This window comes from Schistocerca cancellata, chromosome 5 (genome assembly GCF_023864275.1).
Source record: "Schistocerca cancellata isolate TAMUIC-IGC-003103 chromosome 5, iqSchCanc2.1, whole genome shotgun sequence".
Lineage (NCBI taxonomy): Eukaryota > Metazoa > Arthropoda > Insecta > Orthoptera > Acrididae > Schistocerca > Schistocerca cancellata.
This window is the reverse complement of record NC_064630.1, coordinates 738,414,882-738,440,408: the sequence shown is the minus strand read 5'-3', so window position 1 is coordinate 738,440,408 and position 25,527 is coordinate 738,414,882. Positions and strand designations below refer to the sequence as shown.

Here is a 25,527-nt window from a genome sequence, read left to right as displayed (position 1 = left end):
CTACTATTTTCAAAATATACGACTTTCTGACTCTGAGTCAATTGTATCCAATGATATTTCACTCATTTTTATATTTACAACTCATTAAAATTTATTCATGGTTTTTGCATCGAGTACCACTGGAGTCAGTATGATCCCATCTTAAACTGATTGTTGCTTGAATATAACGTTTATGAAAATAGAATGACGAATGTTGTGTTGACCAGCTGTTATACAAAACACCTGCTGCAATTAAAATATTATTTCTAGCTTATTTTTATACCTATAGTTAAGGTTTATTGCATGGCCTGTTGTTATACCCTTCCTAGTTCAACTTGGGTCAATATGAACCAATAAGCACACTGAAAAATCATATCATCCCTGTTTTCAAAGCTATTTTTTCCAAAATATGTGACTCTCTCTCTCTGAGTCATTTGTATCCAGTGAAGTTTTGTTTAGTTTTATGTTTACAAAACATTGAAATTTACTCATATTTCTTTTGCACCGGGTACCACTGGGGTACTCGGTGCACTGGGGTACAAATCTAAAGTTTTTCTTTGTTTCTTGAAATCAGTACTTACAAACATAGGATCATTACCGTTGTTTTGAACAGCTGTAATGTATGTCTTTGTGTTAGTCCATTAAAATACTGCCAATATATCCAGTGTAAATTACTTGGGGTCTATATACCCCAGCAGTACTCAGTGAGGGAAAGAAAAAACAAACGGCAATAGGAGGGTTAATGTGAACAGAGGTGTGAACGGAGCCTTCAGAGCAGAGGAGGTCAATATCAAGATGTCTTGGCCCTGAGTCCAGATCATGAAAGGATCAGACCAGGTCTTTGGGATTTTGGGAGGCTACGAACATTTCCTCTAGATGGCCCACAAACAGGTTGGCCTAGGTCGCTGCCTTGTGGGTGCCCATGGCTGTGCCACAGACTTTTTTTGGACATTTTCCCTACAACGGAAAAGTAGTTGTGCATTAGGATAAAGTTAGTAATATGTATGAGGAATGAGGTAGCGGATTTGGGATCAGAAGGACGTTGGGAAAGTTAGTGTTTGATAGTGGCAAGACCAAGTGCATGAGGGACGTTGGTGTATAGGAAAGTGGCATCAACAGTGACTAGTAGGGATCCAGGACATAAAGGGGCGGGGATAGAGGAGGGATGGTGAAGGATGTCATTGATGTTTTTGTTTTAAAAGGCCAAATTTAGAGCAATTGTTTTGAGGTTGTGTACAGCTGTTCTCCTGCTGAAAAGTTGGTATTCTTAGGAACAGACCTTGGGTAGGACGGTGAGGTCTAGTTGAAGGTAATGAATTTCTGTAAGGTGGCAAGGGAGTGGTTAGGTGGGAAGCGGATAGGGGGAGGATCACTGTTGGATGGAACTAGCAGAGGCAGGGCTCAATGTTGAGATTAGGCTGGCTTTGGTTGGAGAGATTAGTAGCAAAGAAATGTTTCCATTGCAGGGATCGGGAGAAGGAGAGTATGTCTTTAACAGGTCTAACATGGTTAAATGTGGGTGTAGGGTTGAACATGAAGCCTTTGAATAGGGCTGAAAACTTCTGTGGGGTTGAGGATTTTGGTGAAAAGGTTAAGAAAATAGTTCTGGGATTGTTTCGGCTGTGTGCTGGAAGGGAGTTTTGGGGATGTGGGAAGCTGAAAAGTTCATTTAGGCAGGGTCTGGGTGCTATGACAGTTCAATGAGGAGGAATGCTGTGGGTAGGATAGGGGTTGGATAGTGGTGCCCCAAGGTGGCAGTACAATGTCAGTTGGTTGTACAGGCAGTGTCTGGAATGTTGTTCCAGGTGCTAGAGAGCAAGGGAATCTATTTCAAGGGTGTAATGTATATAGTAGGGACTGGACAGTAACAGTATCTTGCACAAGGAACAGTGGTGGTTCTGGGATGCCTGTGCCATGGAGATGTGTTTCTGCAGAACCAGGTTTGTGAGGACAGGGTCAGGTAGAATCTGAAAAAATGACGGTCATTGTGAAAGGAGGAGTGGGCTCCAGCAAAAGGAACTTTTATGGTTACGTCTTTTTCTTTTTCTTTTTTTTTTTTGGGGGGGGGGGGGGAGGGGGGGGGCGTGAGAGGGTGAGATTCCATGATTTAGGTGGTATTTAAGGAATAAGATGTGGGATGGGTATTATCCAAGGAAAGAATACCTTTCTGAACTGGTGCAAAAAGATGGAGCAGTGATCCACTGTGGCAGTAATGGCACTGGGGAAATGGTAAATGAAATAGGAAATGGGCAAATGAAGGAATTAGGTGGTAGTGAGGGGAGTTGGATAATAGAAAAAGGTGTGTAAAAATAAGCATACACACAAAAAATCATGCACAAATATGTAGATATCTGTAAAATTTGCCAAAATATGTGAAAATATGCACAAATACTTCAAAAAAATGTACGAAAATGTGAGAGAAAAGGAACGGATGAGGTACTGGAGAATGCGCATGTCCGGATAAAGGAAGAGAGAGAGAGGGAGAAGGGGGATTAGTTAAGTCGAGGTGCACATGTTTGTGTGGCACAGGTAAGTGTGGAAAATAAAATGTGTAAATACAAAAGGATAAGGGAGGAAATGTTATCAATAGGCATAATTGTAATATTATCAGTGGGAAGAATGTGAGGTATGAGATACTGCACCAACAGCTACATGACCCTGAGGATTGCAGAAAAAGATGTCATTATAAATTGCAGTCACTACCTGGCAGAAAGCCTCTGCTGATTATCTAACTCCTCCACCTATAAACTCTGCCACAGTGATTCCATCCAAGAAGTCCAAAATAACCTCCAAACCCAGCTTAAAGCTTTAGGCCCTTCCCAGAACCTTTTCCTTGAATTTATTTCCTTCCTCACTCTGCACACCTACCTTGTACATGCTCCTCAAATTCCACAAACCCAATAATCCTGGACATTCCATTGCTATTGGTTATTTTCCCGCAATAAAAGAATTTCAGCCATCATTGACAAACACCTCCACCCAATTGCTTGAAATCTAGCCTCCCATTTCACAGACACCAATCATTTCCTTCACCAACTCTCTACCATCCCCACACCTTTATCTCGTGGATCCCCACTCATCATTGTTGACTCCCCTACATACCGACATCCCTCATGCACCTAGGTCTTGTGCTATTGAACACTTATCTTTCCCTATATCCTATCTCAATTCCTCATACACCTTATTAAATTGAGTGGGATGAACAGCCACCGCTAAACTGTGGCCGAGAGAAAAGTAGACCATCCAGTGGCACAACATGCAGCTGAACATAACATGCTTGATTTCAATGGCTGCTTCACAACCTGGACTATCTGGATCCTCCCCTTCAATACCAGTTTTTCTGAATTCCGCAGGTAGGAGTTATCCTTACAGCATATTCTGCGCCCCTGAAATTATCCCTGCCACAACCTGCTGTCCCATCCTCCATCCAACAGTTTCTGCGCCCTCTGTCCTGTCACCTCCTCCGTTTTCACGTCCCCCCACCCTCATTGTGTGCTGTACTCCGCCATCACTCCCATCCATTTTTACCCCCTACTATGTTCCTTTCCTTTTCCACTCCCCCCTCTCCACTGCTTCTTGCCCCACAGCAACTGGTAGTCTTCTCATACTGCCATCTAGCCCCTGCACGCTTTTACAGGGAGTGCTCTCCCTCCCTCCCCCCCTTCTGAGTGGCTGGAAATAGCAGGTGTGTGTGTGTGTGTGTGTGTGTGTGTGTGTGTGTGAGAGAGAGAGAGAGAGAGAGAGAGAGAGAGAGAGAGAGAGAGAGTAGTTGTATAGGTATCAACAAGATGATAATGTACCACAGCTTTGCTACACAGAATTCAGCATTTTAGAGATGGACTGCGAACACAAGAATGAATTTTAACACAGCCCAGACTAGCCACGGAATCTCAAGATCTCACACAGGTATTGTGGATGATAGATGGTCCCAGACTGAAAATTTTGGGTGTAATGAAGACTGGTAGTATGGACATACTACAATCACGGAAACTACATTTGTAAAATGGCTAAGATTTATTGTGCTACTTAGGAGGGAGTAAAGTATTAATAGAAATTTGGTTTACAAAATATGTTGTGGGTCAACAAATTAGAAAAGTTTATGCAACCACATTGGGAATACATCATTTACGAGTAAAAGTGCCATAGTGAAAATTACGCAAAAATCTTAATAATAGGCTAATCAATTAGTGAAGTATGTCATTTTGTGCATAAAAATCAGGTCAACAACAGAATAATGGCACAGGTTAGATCCTGATACGCAGAGAGGAAAAATTTACAATTGAAAATGTAACTGGTCACAAAATTCAGTATTAATTACCTTGTTACGTAATTTCACAGAAATGGACATCTTAAAAGTGGAATGTTAGTCTCTCTAGTGGGTGATGTTAGCATGAACAGAACTGCAGATTAGCTCATTAGAAACTGACTCTTGCGTATTGCATCAAGAAATTCAATTATACAGATTTTTTAATTAACAAGGTTTCCGTAAATATTACCGGCAGTATGAGAATCAGCCTATTACAAATAAGGTTCTGAACAATAAATCCAAGTGAAATTCATTGTAGTTAATGTTTTGAAACATTTCTGCATATGTTACACTTAGACTATGTAAGTAAACCTATCAAAATGGAATAGTGAAAAGGGGGGGGGCAAATAATTATTATTAGTAGAGGGGCAATATGAGGAGATGGGATATTTTGACTTCAAAGTACATGTGAGTGGTAAAAATGAGACACTGAAACCAATACTGATGCCAAAGCTGAAAAATGATTTACAGGGAAGTAAAAGTATGTGGATCAGACAGGTACATAGGTTAGAGCAGACAAGTGGTCTCCCAGGACTCAGCCACAAGAAGAAAACTCCCACCTACATCTGACCCCTATAAATACAATTAAGACGAAGATAGCTATATGACGTTCCAGTTTCGCCATTTGCAGTGCGTCCTGCAGGTTGCCTTTGTGTACACCAGACCAAAGCACAGATGGCATGCAAATCAGCAAGAGAGGTCGCTCCTTCCGTGAAGCTTTTGCTGCACCCGCCAGTCTCACGTGCAGCCACTCAGGAGGAAGTGTACCTCTCGCCACGAGAAAAAGTCTGCTCCAGATCCAGTGCTGCCCCAACCGCATGCCACCAATGGACCTCAGCAAAGTGCTCATGGACCTTTTGGTATTCTGTCAGGCTGTGACCTCGTACAGATCGTAACTTGTGTGTTAGTCTGTTTCTCTGTTCTCAAGGAGAATGAGGACTTAAACATTTGATAGTCAAACTAGTGGAGAACAAACTCTGACTGTAGAAGCTTTCACTGTGTTGTTCCCTCAACCAAGACATGTATTCAATGTACTTGTGTTTAGTTGTGAACTTATTTATCTCTTAGGAACTAGTTACAGAGTTTTTTACTTGTTTGTGAAGGTCAACAAAGACCATTTGTATTAAATTTATTGTGTTCTTAAATATGGAGGATGAAGTACTTGCTAGTGTGTTTCTTGCAGAACTGTTTCAAGTCCAGTATACTCCAGTGGTGCAATCATATCAATGAGCATTGGTTCACAGTCCGACAGCCTTCAGGATAACTGGAGTAGCCTTGTCCCACTTCTCCCTCTCCTCCTTCGCAGTCTTTGATGGCATGGATTCTTGTGATGGCCTATCAGCGATTAGCGTGAGAATGGATGAAGAGTGGGCAGCCATGGGAGCCATACGTCACAGTTACTACAGCCATTGGCTAGTGTTGGGCCTCTGATCTGTGGGTTTCCAGAGAGAGGTCTCTCAAGGGGGAACAAAGACAGGGCCGAGGAAACCACAAGAGAGGAGTGCAGTGGGAAAACTGGTTATGAAAAAATTGAGGTAATGAGAGTAATGACTGTGACTTTTGCGTAACTGGACGTCATTTCAACAGGATGTAGGTGTACATATGTTTTATGTGCCTCAGTATATGACAGACTGTCAACAGATTTAGAAATTTTCTTTTCTTTTTTAAAGACTGGGCAAACTGGCGAATGTGGAGGATGGTGTTCAATATAGCTGACACACAAAGACAGTTGTTCAGAAGCACTACTTTCAGGGAGTGACTGTCCACACTTTGGGTCTGTCATGCAGTGGTCTCACATACAATTGAAGCTTAATCATTAGAAACACCTCTCGGGTGGTAGGATGTGAAGTATCACACTACACCTGCTCACCAAGACCTCACCTTTTTCTGGGAGGGTATATCCTACAAAGACTAAAATGAAAAATCCTGTATCTGTTTTATTATCCTTGTGATCTTTTTGTTCACATTGGTCAAAACGTGTGCCTCGCTGTTCGACATTAGCCAGTGGCTCCTTGTCTGTCTGGAGAGTTAGGTCTCTGTGGAAGAAGACTCCTTGGCACATATTCAAAGTTTTATGTGGGGCATTATCACTGGTATGTCACCCAGTTATTCAAAAGTCTGAAGGATTATAGATTGTTCAGCAGAGTAAGCTTTAATCAGCAGTGTACCACTGTGCATTTTCTCCAAAGAATCGAATTCTCCAAATTTATCTTCTATGTGTTCTACAAAAAATAACGGTTTCGTAAAAGTACTTCCATCTGTTTGAGTACATATCATACATATCAGGTATTGGATAAACTGTTTCACTACCAATCGTTTCACTTGCCTCTTCCCATGGAGTGGAATGCAGTAGGATTATCATTGTTCACATTGAAATTTCTAGACAGCTGGATCAGACAATGCAATTGTTTTTGTTTAAGGGCCTCCAATCAAGGGGCCGCAATCAGGTGCCCTCTTCATAGGCCCCATTCAGCATCAGCACAGGTCATATGGCACAGCAGTCATTGCCAGGAGTCCTGATGTGTCTGGAAGACAAGGCATCTTCTCTTTGCCTTGCATGGGGAACTAGCAATTCAGGCATCAGGCATCAATGGGTAAATAATGACCCCACCACACTGGATTGGTGGCTACCGTATTGAGTTTTAAGCGTATATATTAGTGTACACAGTTATTGTGCACATATTATCTTTAACACTACATGCAGAAAGTACTATTTAAGTGTTCTTCCCCAATTGGTGTACATTACAGAAAAAATTTTGAAAAGAAAGTCAAACCCCAAACAGGAACAAAAATTACTTCAGCCGAAAAGGTAATGTAAACAAATGAATTAATATGTCAAGACGGGAAAGCAGAATCTAGGGCACAGACAGGTCAACATCAAAGACTGCCCTCATGAGAAAGTAAGAGAAGAAAGGATAGTCAGAGATGAAGGGTTGCAACACAAGAAAGGAAGTATGTGAAGCAATAGCTTGGGGCCCCATGCTCACACACATATACTCACGAAAGTCATTAGCACCCTGATGGGTTATCAGCAAAAAGTTGACAAAAGTAGACTTCAACGTGCTTAGCATTTTACTTGTACTTGTTTCTTGAGCTCATTTATGTTCCACATTTTGCAAGCCATCTTAATGGTGAGGTTTTTTTTCCTCTTGTCTGACACTGCAGAGAGACTGCAGCAGTGGGAATGATATCTGAAGAAACTGCTGTTTCTTCCAGGCAGACATTTAATTCCGATTAACAGAAGAAGAAGGCCATCAGGCACAGTCAAACAATGTTGTGTGGTCTACTGAATTCAGGTTTGTTCTCTTCAGCTTGCAACAGTTTGTTTTTACTTATCTTCTTTTTGCTACAAACGCTGATGAAACTGCATTATTTAATAAACTACTTTATTGTCTGCCTGTTGGAAAGATGCACAATATAATTAGTTGCCACTGTTGACTATGATGTGAATATAATTGTATCCTTACTCCAGCACATTGCAACTACGTGATAAAGTGCAACTTTCTGAACATTCGGGATTTGTTAGATATGACTTAAGACACAACTCTCATTACTGTACTTAATGTTGTGGATTTTTTTCCACTGTTACCTCAAAATATATAGGACACTTCATGTACAGGGGTTGGACAAAAATATGGAAACACAGTGAGAAACGCTTGCCTGAACATACATGAGGGTGCTAACCAAGCCTCTAGGTTTGACCATGAACAGTACCCGTGCAATGTCCTCAGGATGTCGCAAGTGTCAGTTGTGGTCAGTAAAGTATTTTGTATACTCACGAGTGCATGATGTCAAAGCCAAGTGAATTCGAACATGGCCAAATTGTTGTTGCTTGTAAGGTGGATGCTTCCGTAACTAAGGTAGCCAAATATGTTTGGTGTTTCAAGAGACACCAAATCAAATATTTGTACCACATACAGGGAGAGTGGGAAAATATCTTCCACTAAGTCACAACATGGTCAAAAGTGTGTGCAGAGTGATCATAACAGATGGTCACTGCTGATGATGAGGATTATGAGGAAAAATAAGGGAATGACAGCTGCAAAACTCACTGCAGAAATGAATTTCACGCTGATGAACACCGCAAAAAAAAAAACACCACCACACACAAAGGCAGCTCCACAAGAAGGGAATTGCAAGGCGAGCTGGAATTACAAAACCACCAATCAGTAGTGCAAACGCCCATAACAGAAAAGCATGGTGCCCAGGAATTAAAACCTGTACTGTCAAGTGATAAAAACTGTCAGCAGTTAGATGAGTCTAATTTCTTACTTTTCCCAACTTCTGGCTGAGTTTACGTCTCAAGAGTGAAAACGTGGTGGCTGCTCAGTGATGATTAGGACAGCCATATCATGGTTGTCTGCAAGGTCATATTACTGCCAAGGATTGTGTGTCCAGTTTGGCTGATCAGTTTAATCCCACAGTACAATATTTGTTCCCTAAATGTGATGATGTGTTCCAAGATGGCACGATCCCTGTTCACAATGCTTGCATCATCCGAGACTGGCTTTGTGAGCATCGGGATGAACTGTCGCAACTTCTTGGGCCAACAGTCACCAGGTTTCAATATTATTGAGTCTTTGTGGTCTATTTTGGACAAAAGGATGCATTATTGCCATCCATCTCCATCATCATTACCTGAACTTGCCAATATTTTGCATGAAAAATGGTATAAGATTCCCTTCAAAACTGTACAGGACCTGTATTTCTCAATCCTGAGATGACTGGAAGCTGTTTCGAATGTCAACAGTTTTTGTAAACCATGTTAGTTGTGGTAATGTATTGTGTTTGTGGTATTTCCATATTTTTGCCCACCCATTGTAAATCAGTGAACCGGTAAAGCATTAGGTCTATACAGAAAGTTTCCAGGACTGTTGAAATTTCTGTGAGACTTTGGTGTAAAGAATGATGCACACTTTGAAGTATACTCGGTTGTTGTTGTTGTTGTACCTGCTGGCACACATTGAAGACATGACCCAGTAGAGTCTGCACATCATTGATATTATGTAGACCAATTCCTTCAAGTGTCCCCACGAGTAAAAGTCTAGGGAATTGCAGTCTGGGAAACGAGGCCAAGGGCCTGGGCTCGCAAGCTATGTCCATTTGCTACACCATTGCAGAATATCATATCCGCCATTTCACTTGTTGAGTAGTAGGCTTCCATTCCTAGCAAGTGGTGGAAGAGAGAAAATGTAGATGTGCTACACCATTTGTAAGTACAAACAGCACAATAACAGTAACCACATAAGTGAATCTGTGTTTGGAAGAAGGTAAAACACCATGATGTGCACCTAGAGTTGACAGTACTGTATAACAAGCCACACAGACATGACGAAGACTGACTGCAGACCACCTAATGGTAGGTGAGTGGTGAGTGGTGGTGAGTGGTGTGTGAGTAAGACACAGTAATACCGTGCTGACACATTTGATGGAGGGCCAATGCAATGACTGCGCTATTATCTGCAAACAAGCATCATACAGCCCTTACTATAAACACATGTTTATCTCAGAAAGTATGTGTTTCCAGACCCGTGTTTACTGGACTTATTTTTCTTGTTTTGATGAGTACTATCACCTCTCAAAGTATTCAACACTTTTTGTTGAACACTCCATATATCTGCCAAGGAGAACACATCAACTTAACAACTCAATGTAAAATATAAGTCAAATTCACTTCTGAACGGACAATATTGAGATCTTTGTAGCTCTGAGAAACTTATTCTTGAATAAAAAATTATAAAAAAAATATCTCTGCTTAGAAATCATTCTGACAAGTGTTCCATATTATCATTTGTAGCATATTCAGTAATGATAATGTTCCTGTTGAATTTACCACGCAACTGTACTGATGGTATTAAATTGTTGAAAGTAAATCTGTCTTTTATATGGTGTTACTATAACTGGACTATAGTTGGGTATGGTGACTTGTTATCTGTTACACACTTTTCATTTAATTACAAATAATTAGGAGACAGTAATATTAATAACATATGACACAAGTTAATAGTTCTCGTCTATCTGAAATACTGTCAAAATCTTGAATTTGAGATACAAGCAGTGGCACTTGCCATGACACACATATCACATAATAAGAGAAGATAAAATGTAGTATATATATCAAAGGCACACAGCCAGAAATGTGTGGATAGTGACTTTGTACAGGTCTGGCTATATAGCAAGACAGAGTTTGGTTTTCCAGTGGTTTCCTCATACCTATCCGCAGGCAAATTATAGACTGGTGCTCTTTTACTACAAGTCAGAAATGCAACACATAAGCAACTGAAGCACGAGAAGTAGCAGACCTTCTTTCACCCCCTCCCCCTTTCAAATATTTTGTCACAACAGTGAAAAGACAAGAAGAGATACTGGTCATAACAATAATGAAATCCAGAAAATGAACAGAAAAATAAGTCTGTTGTTGCTTGGACAAGTAAGATATTATCTAGAAAAAAAAGTTCACCTAATTAATGATACAGAAAGGTGTAACTCCCAATAAGACATAAATTTTAACTTAGCCTCACAAATAAAAAAAAAAAGTTCTTATCTAATTGCCAAAATATTATTTTATTGCTCCAAGTAGCCACAAAAAGTCAGAAGGCATAACAATTGTGAGAAAAATGAATACAGATATTTACATGTATAGTTAAACTTCTAACAAAACAAAAATTTCTATCAAAAATGTATTTTAAACTAGTGTAAAACACCATAAATAGCATTTGTTTATCCATATTTGAACACTACAGCATTTTTACTTTTCTGTACAGCAGTTTTCAGTTTCCTGCACATAACCTTGTCAAAAACGATTATAAAAACTTCTCGTAAAATATCATCGTAAGATACAAACAGAACATCTGAATGAATATTAAAAACCTACTAGAAGCATGTAACATTTGCTGTAGAGCTATATAAACTCTGTATTAATCCACAACATTTTAAAATCAAAACTGGGTGAAATAATTTCTCCCAGGAGTCATTTAATGCTTTTCTTTTTTAGTAATTCATACTTATACTAACTTCTTATCACCTTTCTGTAAACATAATAACAACCAATCATCAGTGGATTAACTGTTATAAAAACAATATAAATCCCAGGTTTAAATGTTCTTTACCCTCTGAGAACATTATGAATTCCTTGAATATTATTCTTACATAAGATGCACTTGTTTGTTTATAGTAAGCACTGGATAATAAACTACAACACCAAATCAATACACAATAAGAAAACACAAGAAAATGCTGTCACTAATCTTTTGGATGCAAAATTTATGAGAGCATTTACACAAGTGAGAAGTAAAGAGGAAGGCAATAAATAAAACCCACTGGTAAAGAGCAACCAACATTTCTAATGTGTCAACTATAAGGTTCCATCTGTGAACAAATTCTGAAATTTTAAAGTCTATTTATTCATGTCCCTGGCAGTTCAATTGCTGCACATCTGTCCTAACTCACCAATGTTCTTCTGGCAGCCCAACCACTACACCTCCATCCTAATCAACCAAACTTCTTATAACTATCCACAATATATTTTTCATGGTCTTGTCTTGGTTGGTACTTCTCTTCATTAAATTCCAAATCTATGACTTTTTATTGTCATTTTTAAAAATATTGCTGACTTCTAGCATGTGTTCTGATAAATCCCGCTAAAATCACATGAAAAATAACAGCACAAAAATGTGTTATTTCGCATTTACCTACATACGGTTTCAGTGGAAGACTTCTCAACATATTTTCAAAAAGTACGAAATCTTTTATTTTGCAGAATTTCATCCTATTCTAAAACTTCCCGGATAATCATACACCCCACCAGATAGAGTCTCAATCTATCACATAAAATGTTATCTTCCGCCACTCCCCCCTCCCCACCAACCTTCCAATTTGACATTTGTGGATGATAAAACACTTCTTCATCATCAGTCATGGTTTCGTCGTATCTATAACAATATTAATTTTTGGCACAACAGTATTTAATCCTCGCTCAGATAAATATGACTGAAGGAAACACAGTAATTTAGGTACTATTCATATTTGTTTTTATTTTACTTATTTATTAGTTGCTGATGCACTATGCCTACATTGTTGTCACTAGAGAATTGTGCTGCAAAGTCACTCTTCACTGAAACTGCAGAATTCTGAATCCAAACAAATTTTATCTTTGTCTCTGCAATTTTTCCGTAAAGTTATGTGTGACTGCATTCTGGCCCCCTCTTCACCACCCCTGGTCATATAATAATGTTACACAATAACATTTAAAGCTAGCTTCTGGACGCTTTCTGTCTCTTTGAAGAAAACTATTATTTGTATGAAACTTTCATATTAACTGAGGTTATTTGGTTTAATCACAAAAGAGCCACTAGCCCCTTGCAAAACATACAGACTAATCTAAACTATATAACACACACTTCAGGGTTATGTGACCATTACTCTCATAAAATCTGAAAAAGTTATCAAATTAATCATAAAGTTAAAACTTCTCTCTGCCACATTCTTTACCTGGTAGGAAAAAAAAATTCTAAAAATTGTAACATTAACTGACAATAAATTAAAATTTTGCACCTCATTGCCAATGTAATAACAGCCCATAAACAGACATTAACCAAATAAAGAAATACATTAAAAAAGTTTCTACTGTGACGGATCAGACCAGGAGAACTAATAAATTGATTACATGGTATATGAATACTAACAGAAACAAATTTTAATTGTTCGCACAACATATGCCATGGAATATTTATAAAAGAAAGAATATAATTATAGGGGGTGATCCCACGACAATGATACAAATTTTCAGGGACAATGCAACAGGGGAAATCAGTCAACCTGAGGTTTGGGACCCTGGTCTGGAAATGACAGTCTAAAATTGTAAGCGAAAATCATTCTGATACATCTGACAGTGGAATACATGTATTGGTACTGTTTTTGCTAAGATTGTAGAGTAGGCAACTTTCAGAGGTAGTAGAATGGGCCAAAACGAGATAAAAATATCTAATGAACATGGGCTCTAAAATGCACACCTTAAGAGCTACGGGCACTCTTCATTAGAAGAGACGTTCAAAGACGTGAAGATGAACAAGTCCTCAGAACTCTTAAAGTATGCACTTTGGATCCCATGTTTACTATACTTTTTTTCTTGTTTCAGTCTCTGCTTCCATATCTGTAAGTTATGTACCCTAAAATATTAGAAACATTAGTGCTAGTACATGTATTCTACTATCAGAGGTATCAGAATGATTTTCACTTATAACTTTTGACTCAGTCCTATCTAGACCAGGGTCCCCAACATCAAATTGATACATTTACCATTTTCTATCATCCCTTAGAATTTGTAACACTATCATGGAATCAGTCTGTATAGGTAACTCATCTGCGGAAAGGAGTTGCCTGAGCTGAGCCCATACTTCCTGTACAGAAACATTAGTGCTTCTGTCTCTGAAATAATTCTGGACAGCACATAACAATTGCTGTAGAATAATTGAGAAACAGCAGTAGAGTAATTGTGAAACCATAATTTTCTTATTCAGCATTGTCTCCTGTTGGATTTTAATTAACTGTCAAAACGACTTCCATAATATCACTGCCTCCTTCAGTTACTGAACTATAAGTATAGGGAAGAGCCTCAACCGAACTAACGCAGAATGAAATTTTGATTTTTTTCTCTGTTGGGATTCACTTTTTGTGTCACAAAATAAAACTGAATCTTTCAAGAATATTTTATGCAAATGACAAAACCACAGCTACATTGGGTTGTACTCTATTATTTTCTCATGACTTGTTTCACCTATTGGCAATCCTGAAGTACTAAATGTAAAAGTCATAAAGGAAGAAGGAAAGTTAAGGCTTAATGATCCATTCCTGAAGACATCACAACAGATGAAACATAAGCTTGGATTGGTGGAGAATGTTAGCCCTGTCATTTTCAGAGGAGCCCTTATGGCAATTTATAGAAACCACTTAAAACCTAAATCAGGATGGTTGGATGGGGAGGATTTGATCCCAGTTACTTACCACTGTGCCATTTTGCTCAGTTCCAGGTAAGTTAACAAAGGCTGTATTAATCAAATTAGCAACATCATTGTCACAAGAAGAAAACTGACCAAGCATGGGAATGTACCTCTGCTATTATTTCACTAGAATACCACAGACAATTGTAGAGACATTTTCTTGTACATACTGTATGTTCATCTTGCAGAAATGATGTTAATATTTAAGTGTATCTGCTCTTTTGCATTTATGACATAAGAATGTTTTAAGGCTTTAAAAAAAACCTACATTTTAACAAACAACAGACCTTTTTTTTTTTCATTTGCTATTCGAAGAATACTCTCCAATCAATTCAGTTCATTTTCAATTATTTATCATTTTTTTTATAAATTTAGATATTTTCATGAAAATTCCAGTGGTTTTTGTTGATCATGCCTTCCCTTACATACAGTAAAAATGTAAAAAATATTCATAATGTATTTCAAAGACAATATGAAGCTTCCATGAAGTGTAATAATGTACAGCAAATTAATGGAAAATATAATGGAAGTGGAGTTCAAATGAGGACTATAATTCAAAATATATCATTTCATTGCCAGTTCAATTATGCAAAAAAAAAAGCTTATTAAAATACCATATCCAGTGGATACAGGTATAAAAAATAATGTTTCTGTTTCTTCACATCATTCTCACATCACATCAAACCTACATAAAATTGGATTCTACAGGAAATGCAAATCCCATCACTTACGTACTAACTATTTAAACATGACCTAGTAAAAATTGTAATATTTTAGGATTCCCAAGCATTTGCCGTAACACAATGATTTATATGGGAAATAACAACTGCATGTCAGCCCATACGATATACACTCTTTTGTCTAAAATTAGTTACAATGTACTTAAAACAGGTATTACTCTAACATACTGTATAAAAATATATTATGTATATACATGGATAAATTCAAATGATTGTTTAAATGGTAAAACTACTACAGTCCTAACATAAAACCTGTCACTGGCATTTCCAAAGTAATAGCAGCAGCAGATTTTGTCTTTCTAATAAACTCTTGTTACCTGAAGAGAACTATGCAGCTTCTTTTATTTTACATACCGAACTTTTATTTTAAAAAACGTATAAAGTGAAAAAAATTGAAAATCTAGAAAAGGAAATAATATTTTAGCACAGCACTGTTCTACGACTGGCAGTCAGATGGTTGCACAGTTGATCTCTATCACAGTCTAATAGGGAATACTATAGGGAAAAAAAGCGAAATTCTGCCTTCCAGATGCTTACTCTTATTTGTTTGGCATTTTGCAACTAATTGTAGCAAATAACTAATCCCAAACTAATTTTATATATTGGAACCCATGTCAATAATATGATGCCTCACTTAATGCTTTAAATACATACATACATATTAAATACAGACATTATAGTAACAATGAAACAGCGACAGGTATAACCAACAAAACTTTTTAATGGAGGAAGGGGCAGAGTAATGTGCTTTAGTAAGGGGAAACTACAAGACTATTACAATATAAAGCAAGGAACAAATGAATGATACACAATCAAATTCATATATCATGTTCCATATAGGACATCTCAATTATACACAACACTACTGGCATTGTTTATAACTTTAAAAAGTTATCTCTCTCTCTCTCTCTCTCTCTCTTTCTCACACACACACACACACACACACACACACACACACACACACAGAGTACAAGATGTGTTTACATATTTATTTTTAAGAAACCTAAGAATTTCAAATTACATGTTAGCACAAGTTCACAGCATATAAAAAGCAAAATATATATATTTTCAGAATTTCACACATTTCAGGAACAATAACAAAATATGAAACTACAGAACCTGGGAATTGGTAAAGCACTCAAGATCATTGCTTTTTATATGCAAGCCAATGATATATAATGCTTTAGTTGACTAATTTATCACCCATGTCAATCCTATTGAACCAATTTCATTGTCTCAATAATGTGGAGGAGGAAATTAAGCAATTAAAGCTGAAAGGACTGAGAAAGTTCTCAGATGCTGGCCTGTGCCAGTGACAGGTCCATTAAAAAGACTACAACACAAAGTAATAGTCCACCGTCATAAGTTTTTCAAGTTCAAAGAAACGTCACGCAAATGCTGGTGAAACGTGAAATACCTTGAAGATGTAAAACTTCATAAGTTAAATACAGTTTCCTGTGAACTGAGGAACCAAAGTGCACTGGAGGGACAACAGTGCAATGATGATACAGTTTCGTTAGTCTGTGATTGTGAAATATAATTACAAGAGCCTTTTCTTTTTTATGCTACTGTCGTGTTCTGTCGCGCACCAGTCTCTCCAGCAAGACCACTGCTTTCCACTGCAATTCCAGCTGTGACAGAAGTTTGGCCAGTACTGTCCTGTCCTGCACTGTCCGTCTGGCCATCTGTAGCGCTACCAGCGCCAGTGCCCCCACTACCACGACGTTTGGGATCACCGTAAATTAAACAATTAATGTTTGGTGACGAGCTACGGTCACGGTGTCCCTCCTGCTCTTCCAAAAAGCGATCCATATAGTCAGTGATGCCAGGATGTAGTGTGTATTTCTTCTTCTCCAACCGAGCCTTGTTGGCAAATATGTCATGGCGCTCAGTTTTCTTCCAAAGGTAGTAGAACTGCACAAGTTCACCCACTGATCTCGTTCGAACCTGTCAAAAGAAACAAAGATCATGCATGACCACAACTTGGATTTTCAACCAAAGCGAACGATTATTTTGTTGCGGTTGGATTAGTCAAGTAGCCTCAACAGCTTAAAAAAAAAATATATGTAAATGGAAATATGGGAACTGTACGAAGTCACCCAAATAAGCCATGTTATAAAAATTGACACAAGAAAACAAAGAATCAGGGTAGTGGTGTGTATTCTTCTCACTGTGAAGTATCAGATCACAATCAACACAGGTACTTGTTTTGTTTCGTTGAGGACAGTATTGTTTAACCCAATATTGGAAGTATAAATAAACGCATACCTTTATGATGAAGTGTTGAACAGTGGAGTGGCTCCTGAAAAATAGATCATTAATTCCCATCAATGAGTTCTACTTTGGTCAACTACAGATCCAGCATTTTCTCTTTATGATAATTACTAATCTACAGATCGCAGTTATATTTTTATTTATTCATTCATATATGCTGTTGTATGTTGTAGTGGATAAGTGTCAGATCGCAAATCAATAAGTTTGAGGTTGAATTCACAGTCAGGCTAGGATTTTTTTCTGCCACTTACAACCTCTTTCAATTCTGGAAATGATTGGTACAGCGGGGTCTCAATGCCCAGACACAACGGGTGCCGTGTCTCTCTGTGTGTGTGTGTGTGTGTGTGTGTGTAAGTCCATTCAAAGGTGAGGGAGACATAAAGGAAATATAACAAGACTGTGCCTAATAAAGCAATGTGATGTTCAAATTAGCTTTTTCAGGTTGAGGACAGCTGCAATATAATTTTAAATTTTATACCCATCTTCAATATGACGACAAATTTATTACAACATAATAAGTTATATGTAATCACTAGAGCCTGGATTTTCATGCCCTATCAAGTTATAAAAGATGCATGCATTCATACAATATCATGGCATTAAACATACATAATGAGGCTGCAAAAGAATAAAATATGCAATATCAAACTTCAGTGCATTATTTATTTATACACTCCTGGAAATTGAAATAAGAACACCGTGAATTCGTTGTCCCAGGAAGGGGAAACTTTATTGACACATTCCTGGGGTCAGATACATCACATGATCACACTGACAGAACCACAGGCACATAGACACAGGCAACAGAGCATGCACAATGTCGGCACTAGTACAGTGTATATCCACCTTTCGCAGCAATGCAGGCTGCTATTCTCCCATGGAGACGATCGTAGAGATGCTGGATGTAGTCCTGTGGAACGGCTTGCCATGCCATTTCCACCTGGCGCCTCAGTTGGCCCAGCGTTCGTGCTGGACGTGCAGACCGCGTGAGACGACGCTTCATCCAGTCCCAAACATGCTCAATGGGGGACAAATCCGGAGATCTTGCTGGCCAGGGTAGTTGACTTACACCTTCTAGAGCACGTTGGGTGGCACGGGATACATGCGGACGTGCATTGTCCTGTTGGAACAGCAAGTTCCCTTGCCGGTCTATGAATGGTAGAACGATGGGTTCGATGACGGTTTGGATGTACCGTGCACTATTCAGTGTCCCCTCGACGATCACCAGTGGTGTACGGCCAGTGTAGGAGATCGCTCCCCACACCATGATGCCGGGTGTTGGCCCTGTGTGCCTCGGTCGTATGCAGTCCTGATTGTAGCGCTCACCTGCACGGCGCCAAACACGCATACGACCATCATTGGCACCAAGGCAGAAGCGACTCTCATCGCTGAAGACGACACGTCTCCATTCGTCCCTCCATTCACGCCTGTCGCGACACCACTGGAGGCGGGCTGCACGATGTTGGGGCGTGAGCGGAAGACGGCCTAACGTTGTGCGGGACCGTAGCCCAGATTCATGGAGACGGTTGCGAATGGTCCTCGCCGATACCCCAAGAGCAACAGTATCCCTAATTTGCTGGGAAGTGGCGGTGCGGTCCCCTACGGCACTGCGTAGGATCCTACGGTCTTGGCGTGCATCCGTGCGTCGCTGCGGTCCGGTCCCAGGTCGACGGGCACGTGCACCTTCCGTCGACCACTGGCGACAACATCGATGTACTGTGGAGACCTCACGCCCCACGTGTTGAGCAATTCGGCGGTACGTCCACCCGGCCTCCCGCATGCCCACTATACGCCCTCGCTCAAAGTCCGTCAACTGCACATACGGTTCACGTCCACGCTGTCGCGGCATGCTACCAGTGTTAAAGACTGCGATGGAGCTCCGTATGCCACGGCAATCTGGCTGACACTGACGGCGGCGGTGCACAAATGCTGCGCAGCTAGCGCCATTCGATGGCCAACACCGCGGTTCCTGGTGTGTCCGCTGTGCCGTGCGTGTGATCATTGCTTGTACAGCCCTCTCGCAGTGTCCGGAGCAAGTATGGTGGGTCTGACACACCGGTGTCAATGTGTTCTTTTTTCCATTTCCAGGAGTGTATTTTCTTCTAAAACAGTACACAGCATCCAATTTCTCCAAATTTTCTTGATTTACGCTCACACATTTATCAAACAGAAGGTTTTTTTTGTATAAGAGGCAGTAAAATTAAAACAAGACAAATAGAAAAAAGTAAGTAACTGTTTATTGTTTCAAAATAATTGCCATAACTGTCAATACATTTACCCCATTGTGAGACAAGACTGTCAATGCCTTCATAGAAAAATGTTTGTGGTTGCCTACCATGATTTTATACAGGTGTGCACCTCTCCCTGTCCAAAGCAAATCAATGACTACCAACGACTTTCTTCAGTGCTCTAAAAATATGGAAATCCCATAGGGAGAGGTCGGGACTGTATGGAGGATGTGTAATGTTTCAGAGCAAACTTTTAGGGTGTAGATGAAACAAGCTTGGCAACTTATGGGCCCGCCCTAAGGTTATTTTTTGCAGTAAAAGATGGCAGTATTTATCCTAAACGCATCAAAAAGCTAAAACTGGCAATATATCTCTAAATACGGCCACAGGGACAGGTGCTTCCAAGAATATCTCAAATAGGAAAGAAAGTCTGATCAGACTTAGTTACAGCTGTCATTACATCATACCCTTGTATTTTGTGTCTCAGTTTACTTTGTTTGTGGAGGACATCAGCATAATCACATTATCATATTTTCGACATACTGCTTCAACTACATGATTTAAAGCGTGGGCTAAGGATGTAACACATTTTAGATTAGCATAAAATATGCATTTTAAATGTTTTCCTGGCCTTCGCCATACATGTGGCAGCATCCGTGAACAACATTAGAATATTTTGTACTTAAATTTATCACCATGACGTATACTGACTTCTACACACATTTAACAAGTCAAATTAGGGCGCTTGAGATCACTACGAAGTTTACAGATTGTAACAAAACTCATGAAATTACTCATGTATTTTTGGCACAAAAAAACTGGCTAAGTGCAAGTAGGACTCACACACTGAGGGTTCCGTACAAACTTAATTACGTAAGCAGATAGTTCAACCATCTCGGGAATCAAGAATCTTGACAATTTTTGCCTATTATTGATATTGGCAAGATATAGGTCCCGGGAATTCCAAGACTTCCGTATGATATACCTGTACTGCGAAACCTTGCTTCTTGCCAAAATTCATGATTCTAGATCAACAGTAAGTATCCTACAGATTTTAGTGAGTGAGTTTGCGAGTATCAAAATATGCAACATAAATCACCATATCTTTTGACTATAGTGACTTAAAAGCTTAAATTTTTTACAATGCCAAGGGACCATTCACCTTAGTATGTGACATAAATTCGAATTTGATATCTGTATCAATTCCACAGAAAAAGGGTTCCTAACAGTTGGACAGACAGACAACAAACTGATGCTACACAAGTTAGTCCAGCATTTGCAATGAGACCAGAAAAAGACGTAGTAGGTATTATAAATACCAATTGACAAAGAATACCAATAACAAAAAGTCTATGAGTATAGGGGTCAAGTTCCAACATTATAATACAGTTGTAAAACCTGAGGGCTTAGATGCATCTGAAACTCTGACCATGAATAGACAAGGTCAAGTTGAGTGACTGGAAAAGCGAAAGTGTAGGATATTAAGGAAAATCATAGGTAATAGATGGGTTGATGGACAATGGCGAATGAGAGAAAATGGGGACTTGTAGAGCAAGACAGAGCCTATAATAGCATCCATTAAGAAGAGACGATTGTTATTTTACGGTCGTCTCATGAGGATGTATGGTGATCGACTAACAAAAAGAATATGGAGTTTCATTCAATCTAAGAAAACAAGGCCGAGATGGTTCGAAGAATGTGAAAAAGATCTTAGGCAGATTGGTATCTCAGAGACAGAAATTCCTGACAGGAACAAATTTAGAAGATTGGTGAACAACTACCAAGGATTTAAAATGGCATCAACATCCAAAAGACGGAGAGGACCTTCGTCTGAAGAGCATTAACAGGCACTTCTTGCTGGGCTCAGAAGATACTGACAGGAAGTCAAAGCTGGAAAAAGAACAAGACCTAGACGCTAAAATGAAATTGGTTGTTACCACACAGTCCATAAAGGCTCAACTCGATAAAGAAAAAAAATGTCTAAATTCATGTAGTTATATCAATTAAATCTCCAAAATATCCATTTACATCACAAACTGCTGAACATATATACATGCAACAAAGTTAGGAAAAGGCTAAATTGTTACTCACCATAAAGATGACACCTAGAGTTGCAGACAGGCACAGCTCTTGCCAGAGATAGCAGTTATCTCTCTCTCTCTCTCTCTCTCTCTCTGTGTGTGTGTGTATATATATATATATATATATATGTGTGTGTGTGTGTGTGTGTGTGTGTGTGTGTGTGTGTGTGTGTGTGTGTGTGCGCGCGCGCGCGCGCGCGCGCGCTTTCTTTTCTCACGAAGGCTTTTGCCGAAAGCTGAATGTATAACTCTTTTCACTGTGCCTGTCTGCAACTCAACATTTCAATATGGAGAGTAGCAATCTTCCCTTTACCTTATATTGCCGATATTCCATCCTGGAATTCCCACGCATGCAACAAGCACTTGCACGGAAATTCAGGCTCTATTTATCACATCTAGCTAAACTTACTTTTAGCTTAGTGAATTAGTTCATTTTTTCCATCCTATTAGTCCACTACCAAAAAGCACTTTGTACAGAAAAGCACACTTCATTTCTTCTTATGCAAGACAGTTTTGAGTTCAATCCCTCTTTCTTATCACTTCTCTCATCACTACTATCTTTCTTCTCTTTCAAATTTCTGTCTCGTTATTCACTTTTTCAGGTTTGTGTTCTATGGGTCATCTTGTATCTCTTAAAGACTTGTGTACTTATTGGAGTTTTCTCATAAGCCTTATCTCACCTCCACAAAGTGTTTACTTAGACCTTGAAAACTCCACTTTATGTTAGGTCGTATAAAACTGACTCATGATAAGCCCAATCGATGGAAGGATAGAGAACTAAGAATAAGGATTTCCTCTTGGAGAAACATGCACAAAATGCACCATAGAGACAAAGAATGTCCCGAACTAAAGACTAAATGTCCTTCACCATACCGTTACAGTGGATAGTAAGTTAAATGCGGTTGACAACCTGTGCATTGTTTGCTAAAACAGCCAATAGTTCATGATGGCAAACATACAGTAGAATGTAAGTAATTAAAAAGGGGCGTTCAGTTAGGAAATAGTGAACTGTCAAAGGCTGATGACAATGCACAACAAAATTGATGGGGGACCAACACTTAACAAATGGTGATGGTTAAAATGACAGCACCCAAACGCAACCTAGCTAAAATGATCTACTTGCGCCGAGAGGGCTGAGAGGAGGTCAGCCAAGCTGCTGGGAGAGGTTTAATGCTTTGGAGCTTGTTCCCATGAAGGGGAGACCAGTATTGATGCCAAAGGTACACCACTTGCTGACAGATGATGACAAAGAGATTACCGGAAGGAACGGAAGAACTAGCAGGCTGCAGTAGGAGGACTGCAGCCTTGGCAGCAGCACCAGCAGTCTCGTTTCCCATCAGACTGGTGTGGCCAGGGACCCACATAAAAATCACAGTGGCTCCCTGAAGCTTCAGGGACTTGTTGCACTAAGGAATGGACTGTGTACAGCACACAGAGGCTCTGAAGGGCATTGAGAGATTGGAGCAGACAACACAATTGAAAAGCCTGTGTCGCTGGATGCAGTGCATGGCCTGATACAGGGCTTAAGAGCTCTGCTGTAAATACTGAGAAATATTTTGAAAGCCGATGTCGAAGATCACTGGTGCCTATGACAAAGGCGCACCTGATGCCATGGTCAGTCCGAGAGCCATCAGTGTACACAAAGGTACTATCGCTAAATTCTATGCGATGGTTGAAAAACTTACAGCAATAGATCAAATCTAGAGTAGTTGCTTTAAGAAGCGAATGAAGTTCAAGGTTAACACAGGTGGCCACATGAAGACAAGGTAGTGAAAGGGTCACACCCATCGGGAATGTGGCAGATAGCATGAAGTTAAGCTATTGCAGCACTTGCTGAAAATGAACTCCAGGAGGTAACAGAAAATGGACGTGCTCTAAGAAGGAGGCATTGGATGGGTGGCTGGGCACGCCAGACAAAAGGCACGCGTATCCACTGAGGGGAGCATCACAATGGTAGTTCGACAGCTTCTGCACAGAGACTCTCAACTGGCCTACTGCAAAAGGCGCCAGTGGCCAAACGGATTCCATGACGGTGGACTGTATTACATGGCACAAGATGAACAGATGTGCAGATCCATAAACGAAACACACACTGAAGTTTCGAACGGACAAGGGATCAGTACAAATTGAGGAGGGTGATCCTACCCGCTCCCCAGGAAGTACTGCTTCGGACACTAGGACACTCAGGGACCGAGTACTGCGGGTGGCCAGGTAAGACACGAGAGAGGACCTACAAAGTTTTCCATCAACCATGAGCCCCAAGAATTTTGTAATTTCAGTGAATGGAAGAGCAACAAGCCCAAGATGCAAAGACAGTGGAAGAGAAACCTGCTGCACCGCCAGAAATTCATACAAACAGCGGGGAAGGGGGGAGCCATTGTTGATGTGCAATAAATTGCAAAATCGTCAACAAAAAGGGAGCAAAAGATGTCTGGTGGGACACAGGCCCTAATAGGGTTAATAGCTATAGCAAATACAACTATGCTCAGGATGGAGCCCTGAGGCAACTTTTCCTGGATAAAACTTTCTGACAGGGTAGAACCCATACATACTTTGAAAACTCTCAGGTGGCCTCGGAAGTCCCATGTGTAGAGACTAGGTAGGATACCAGTCCTCCAGCAGGTGTCACAGGCTTTCTCCAAATAAAAAAACATGGCCACAGTCTGGTATTTCTGCAGAAAACTGTTCATAACTTGGGTTGATGAAGTGATAAGATTGGCAACTGAAGAATGGCGCACTCAAAATCCTCATTGAACAATGGTTAGTACAGTGCGAGGCTCGAGCCACCATACCAGACAGGGGCATGAATCATACATTCCATTATCTTGCAAACAAAGCTGGTGAGAGAAATATGGCAGTAGCTAGAAGGAAGGTGTTTGTCCTTATCGGGCTTAGGTATGTGTACAACAGTGGCTTTATGCCGGCATCTGGGAAACGTGCAATCTGCCCGGATGCAACTCTACATATGAAGGAGAAAGTGCTTTTCTGCAAGAGAAAGGTGCTGCAACATCTGAAAGTGAATATCAGCTGGCCCTGAGATGGAAGATTTGGGTGAAGTGAGAACATGATCTGGCTCCCTCATAGTAAAGGCAGCATGGTAGCATTCACGATTCTGAGAGGAGAAGGGTATCACCTGAGCCTCCTCTACTCATTTCCAAAGGGTGAAGGCAGGGTAATAGTGAGTGGAGCTCGAAATCTCCACAAAATAATGGCCAAAGGTGTTGGAGATAACAATGGGGTCCATAATGGCATCATCTGCTATGATCACGCGGGGTATTGGGGAGTGGACCTTGGTCCCAGAGAGCCGTCGGAGGTTGGCCCATACGACAGAAGATGGAGTAGAACTGTTAAAAGAACAAGTAAATGAAATCCTGGTAGCTATTTTGCTATCCCAAAGAATGTGCATGGTTTCTGAATGGAACATGGCTGCTCCAGCATCAAGGTATATGAGGTTGACATGATTGAGAAGGTCAGTCAAGAGGGCACCTTTCAAACAGGATCTGGAAAAGCCCCAATGGGGATGGTGTTCATTAAAGTTACTGAGCAGCAAAATGGAGTGTGGGAGTTGCCCAATAAGCTGGAGGAAGTCTGCCCTGCTGACATTGAATGATGGGAGGCTGTAGATGGTACAAAGAGAAAAGGTGTGAAGTGAGGAAGAAAAATGTGGACTGCAACAGCTTGCAGCAGGTGTTCAGTCAGATGGTTTGACCATGAACATCATCCAGGAATAGCAGCATGACTCCTCCTTGAGATGGAATGCTGTCCTCAAGGGTAAGGTCAAATCGGATCGGAAAGAACTGCAAGAGGTCAAAGTGGTCGTGAGGACGTAACTTTTTTTCCCGGAGGCAGAAAACAAGTGGGCACTGCAATGCCAAGGGCAGCCATAATTCCTGCTTGTTGGATTTAATATGCTGTGAACAT

General features: G+C 40.1%; 1 protein-coding gene across 7 annotated transcripts in view; it reads right to left on the bottom strand.

Annotated features, from left to right (window-relative positions):
* Positions 1–14,618: 14,618 nt before the first annotated feature.
* LOC126187307 (mesoderm induction early response protein 1) overlaps positions 14,619–25,527 on the bottom strand; it is a 177,540-nt gene continuing 166,631 nt past the window's right edge. For 6 of the 7 annotated variants that reach the window (XM_049928299.1, XM_049928302.1, XM_049928300.1 and 3 more), the window contains one exon: positions 14,619–16,970. In XM_049928299.1, the coding sequence (XP_049784256.1) occupies positions 16,584–16,970 (387 nt within the window). In that variant the 3' untranslated portion in view covers positions 14,619–16,583. Of the gene's footprint in view, positions 16,971–17,291; positions 17,326–25,527 lie in introns of all 7 variants that reach the window. The other variant, XM_049928306.1, reaches the window with a different exon arrangement.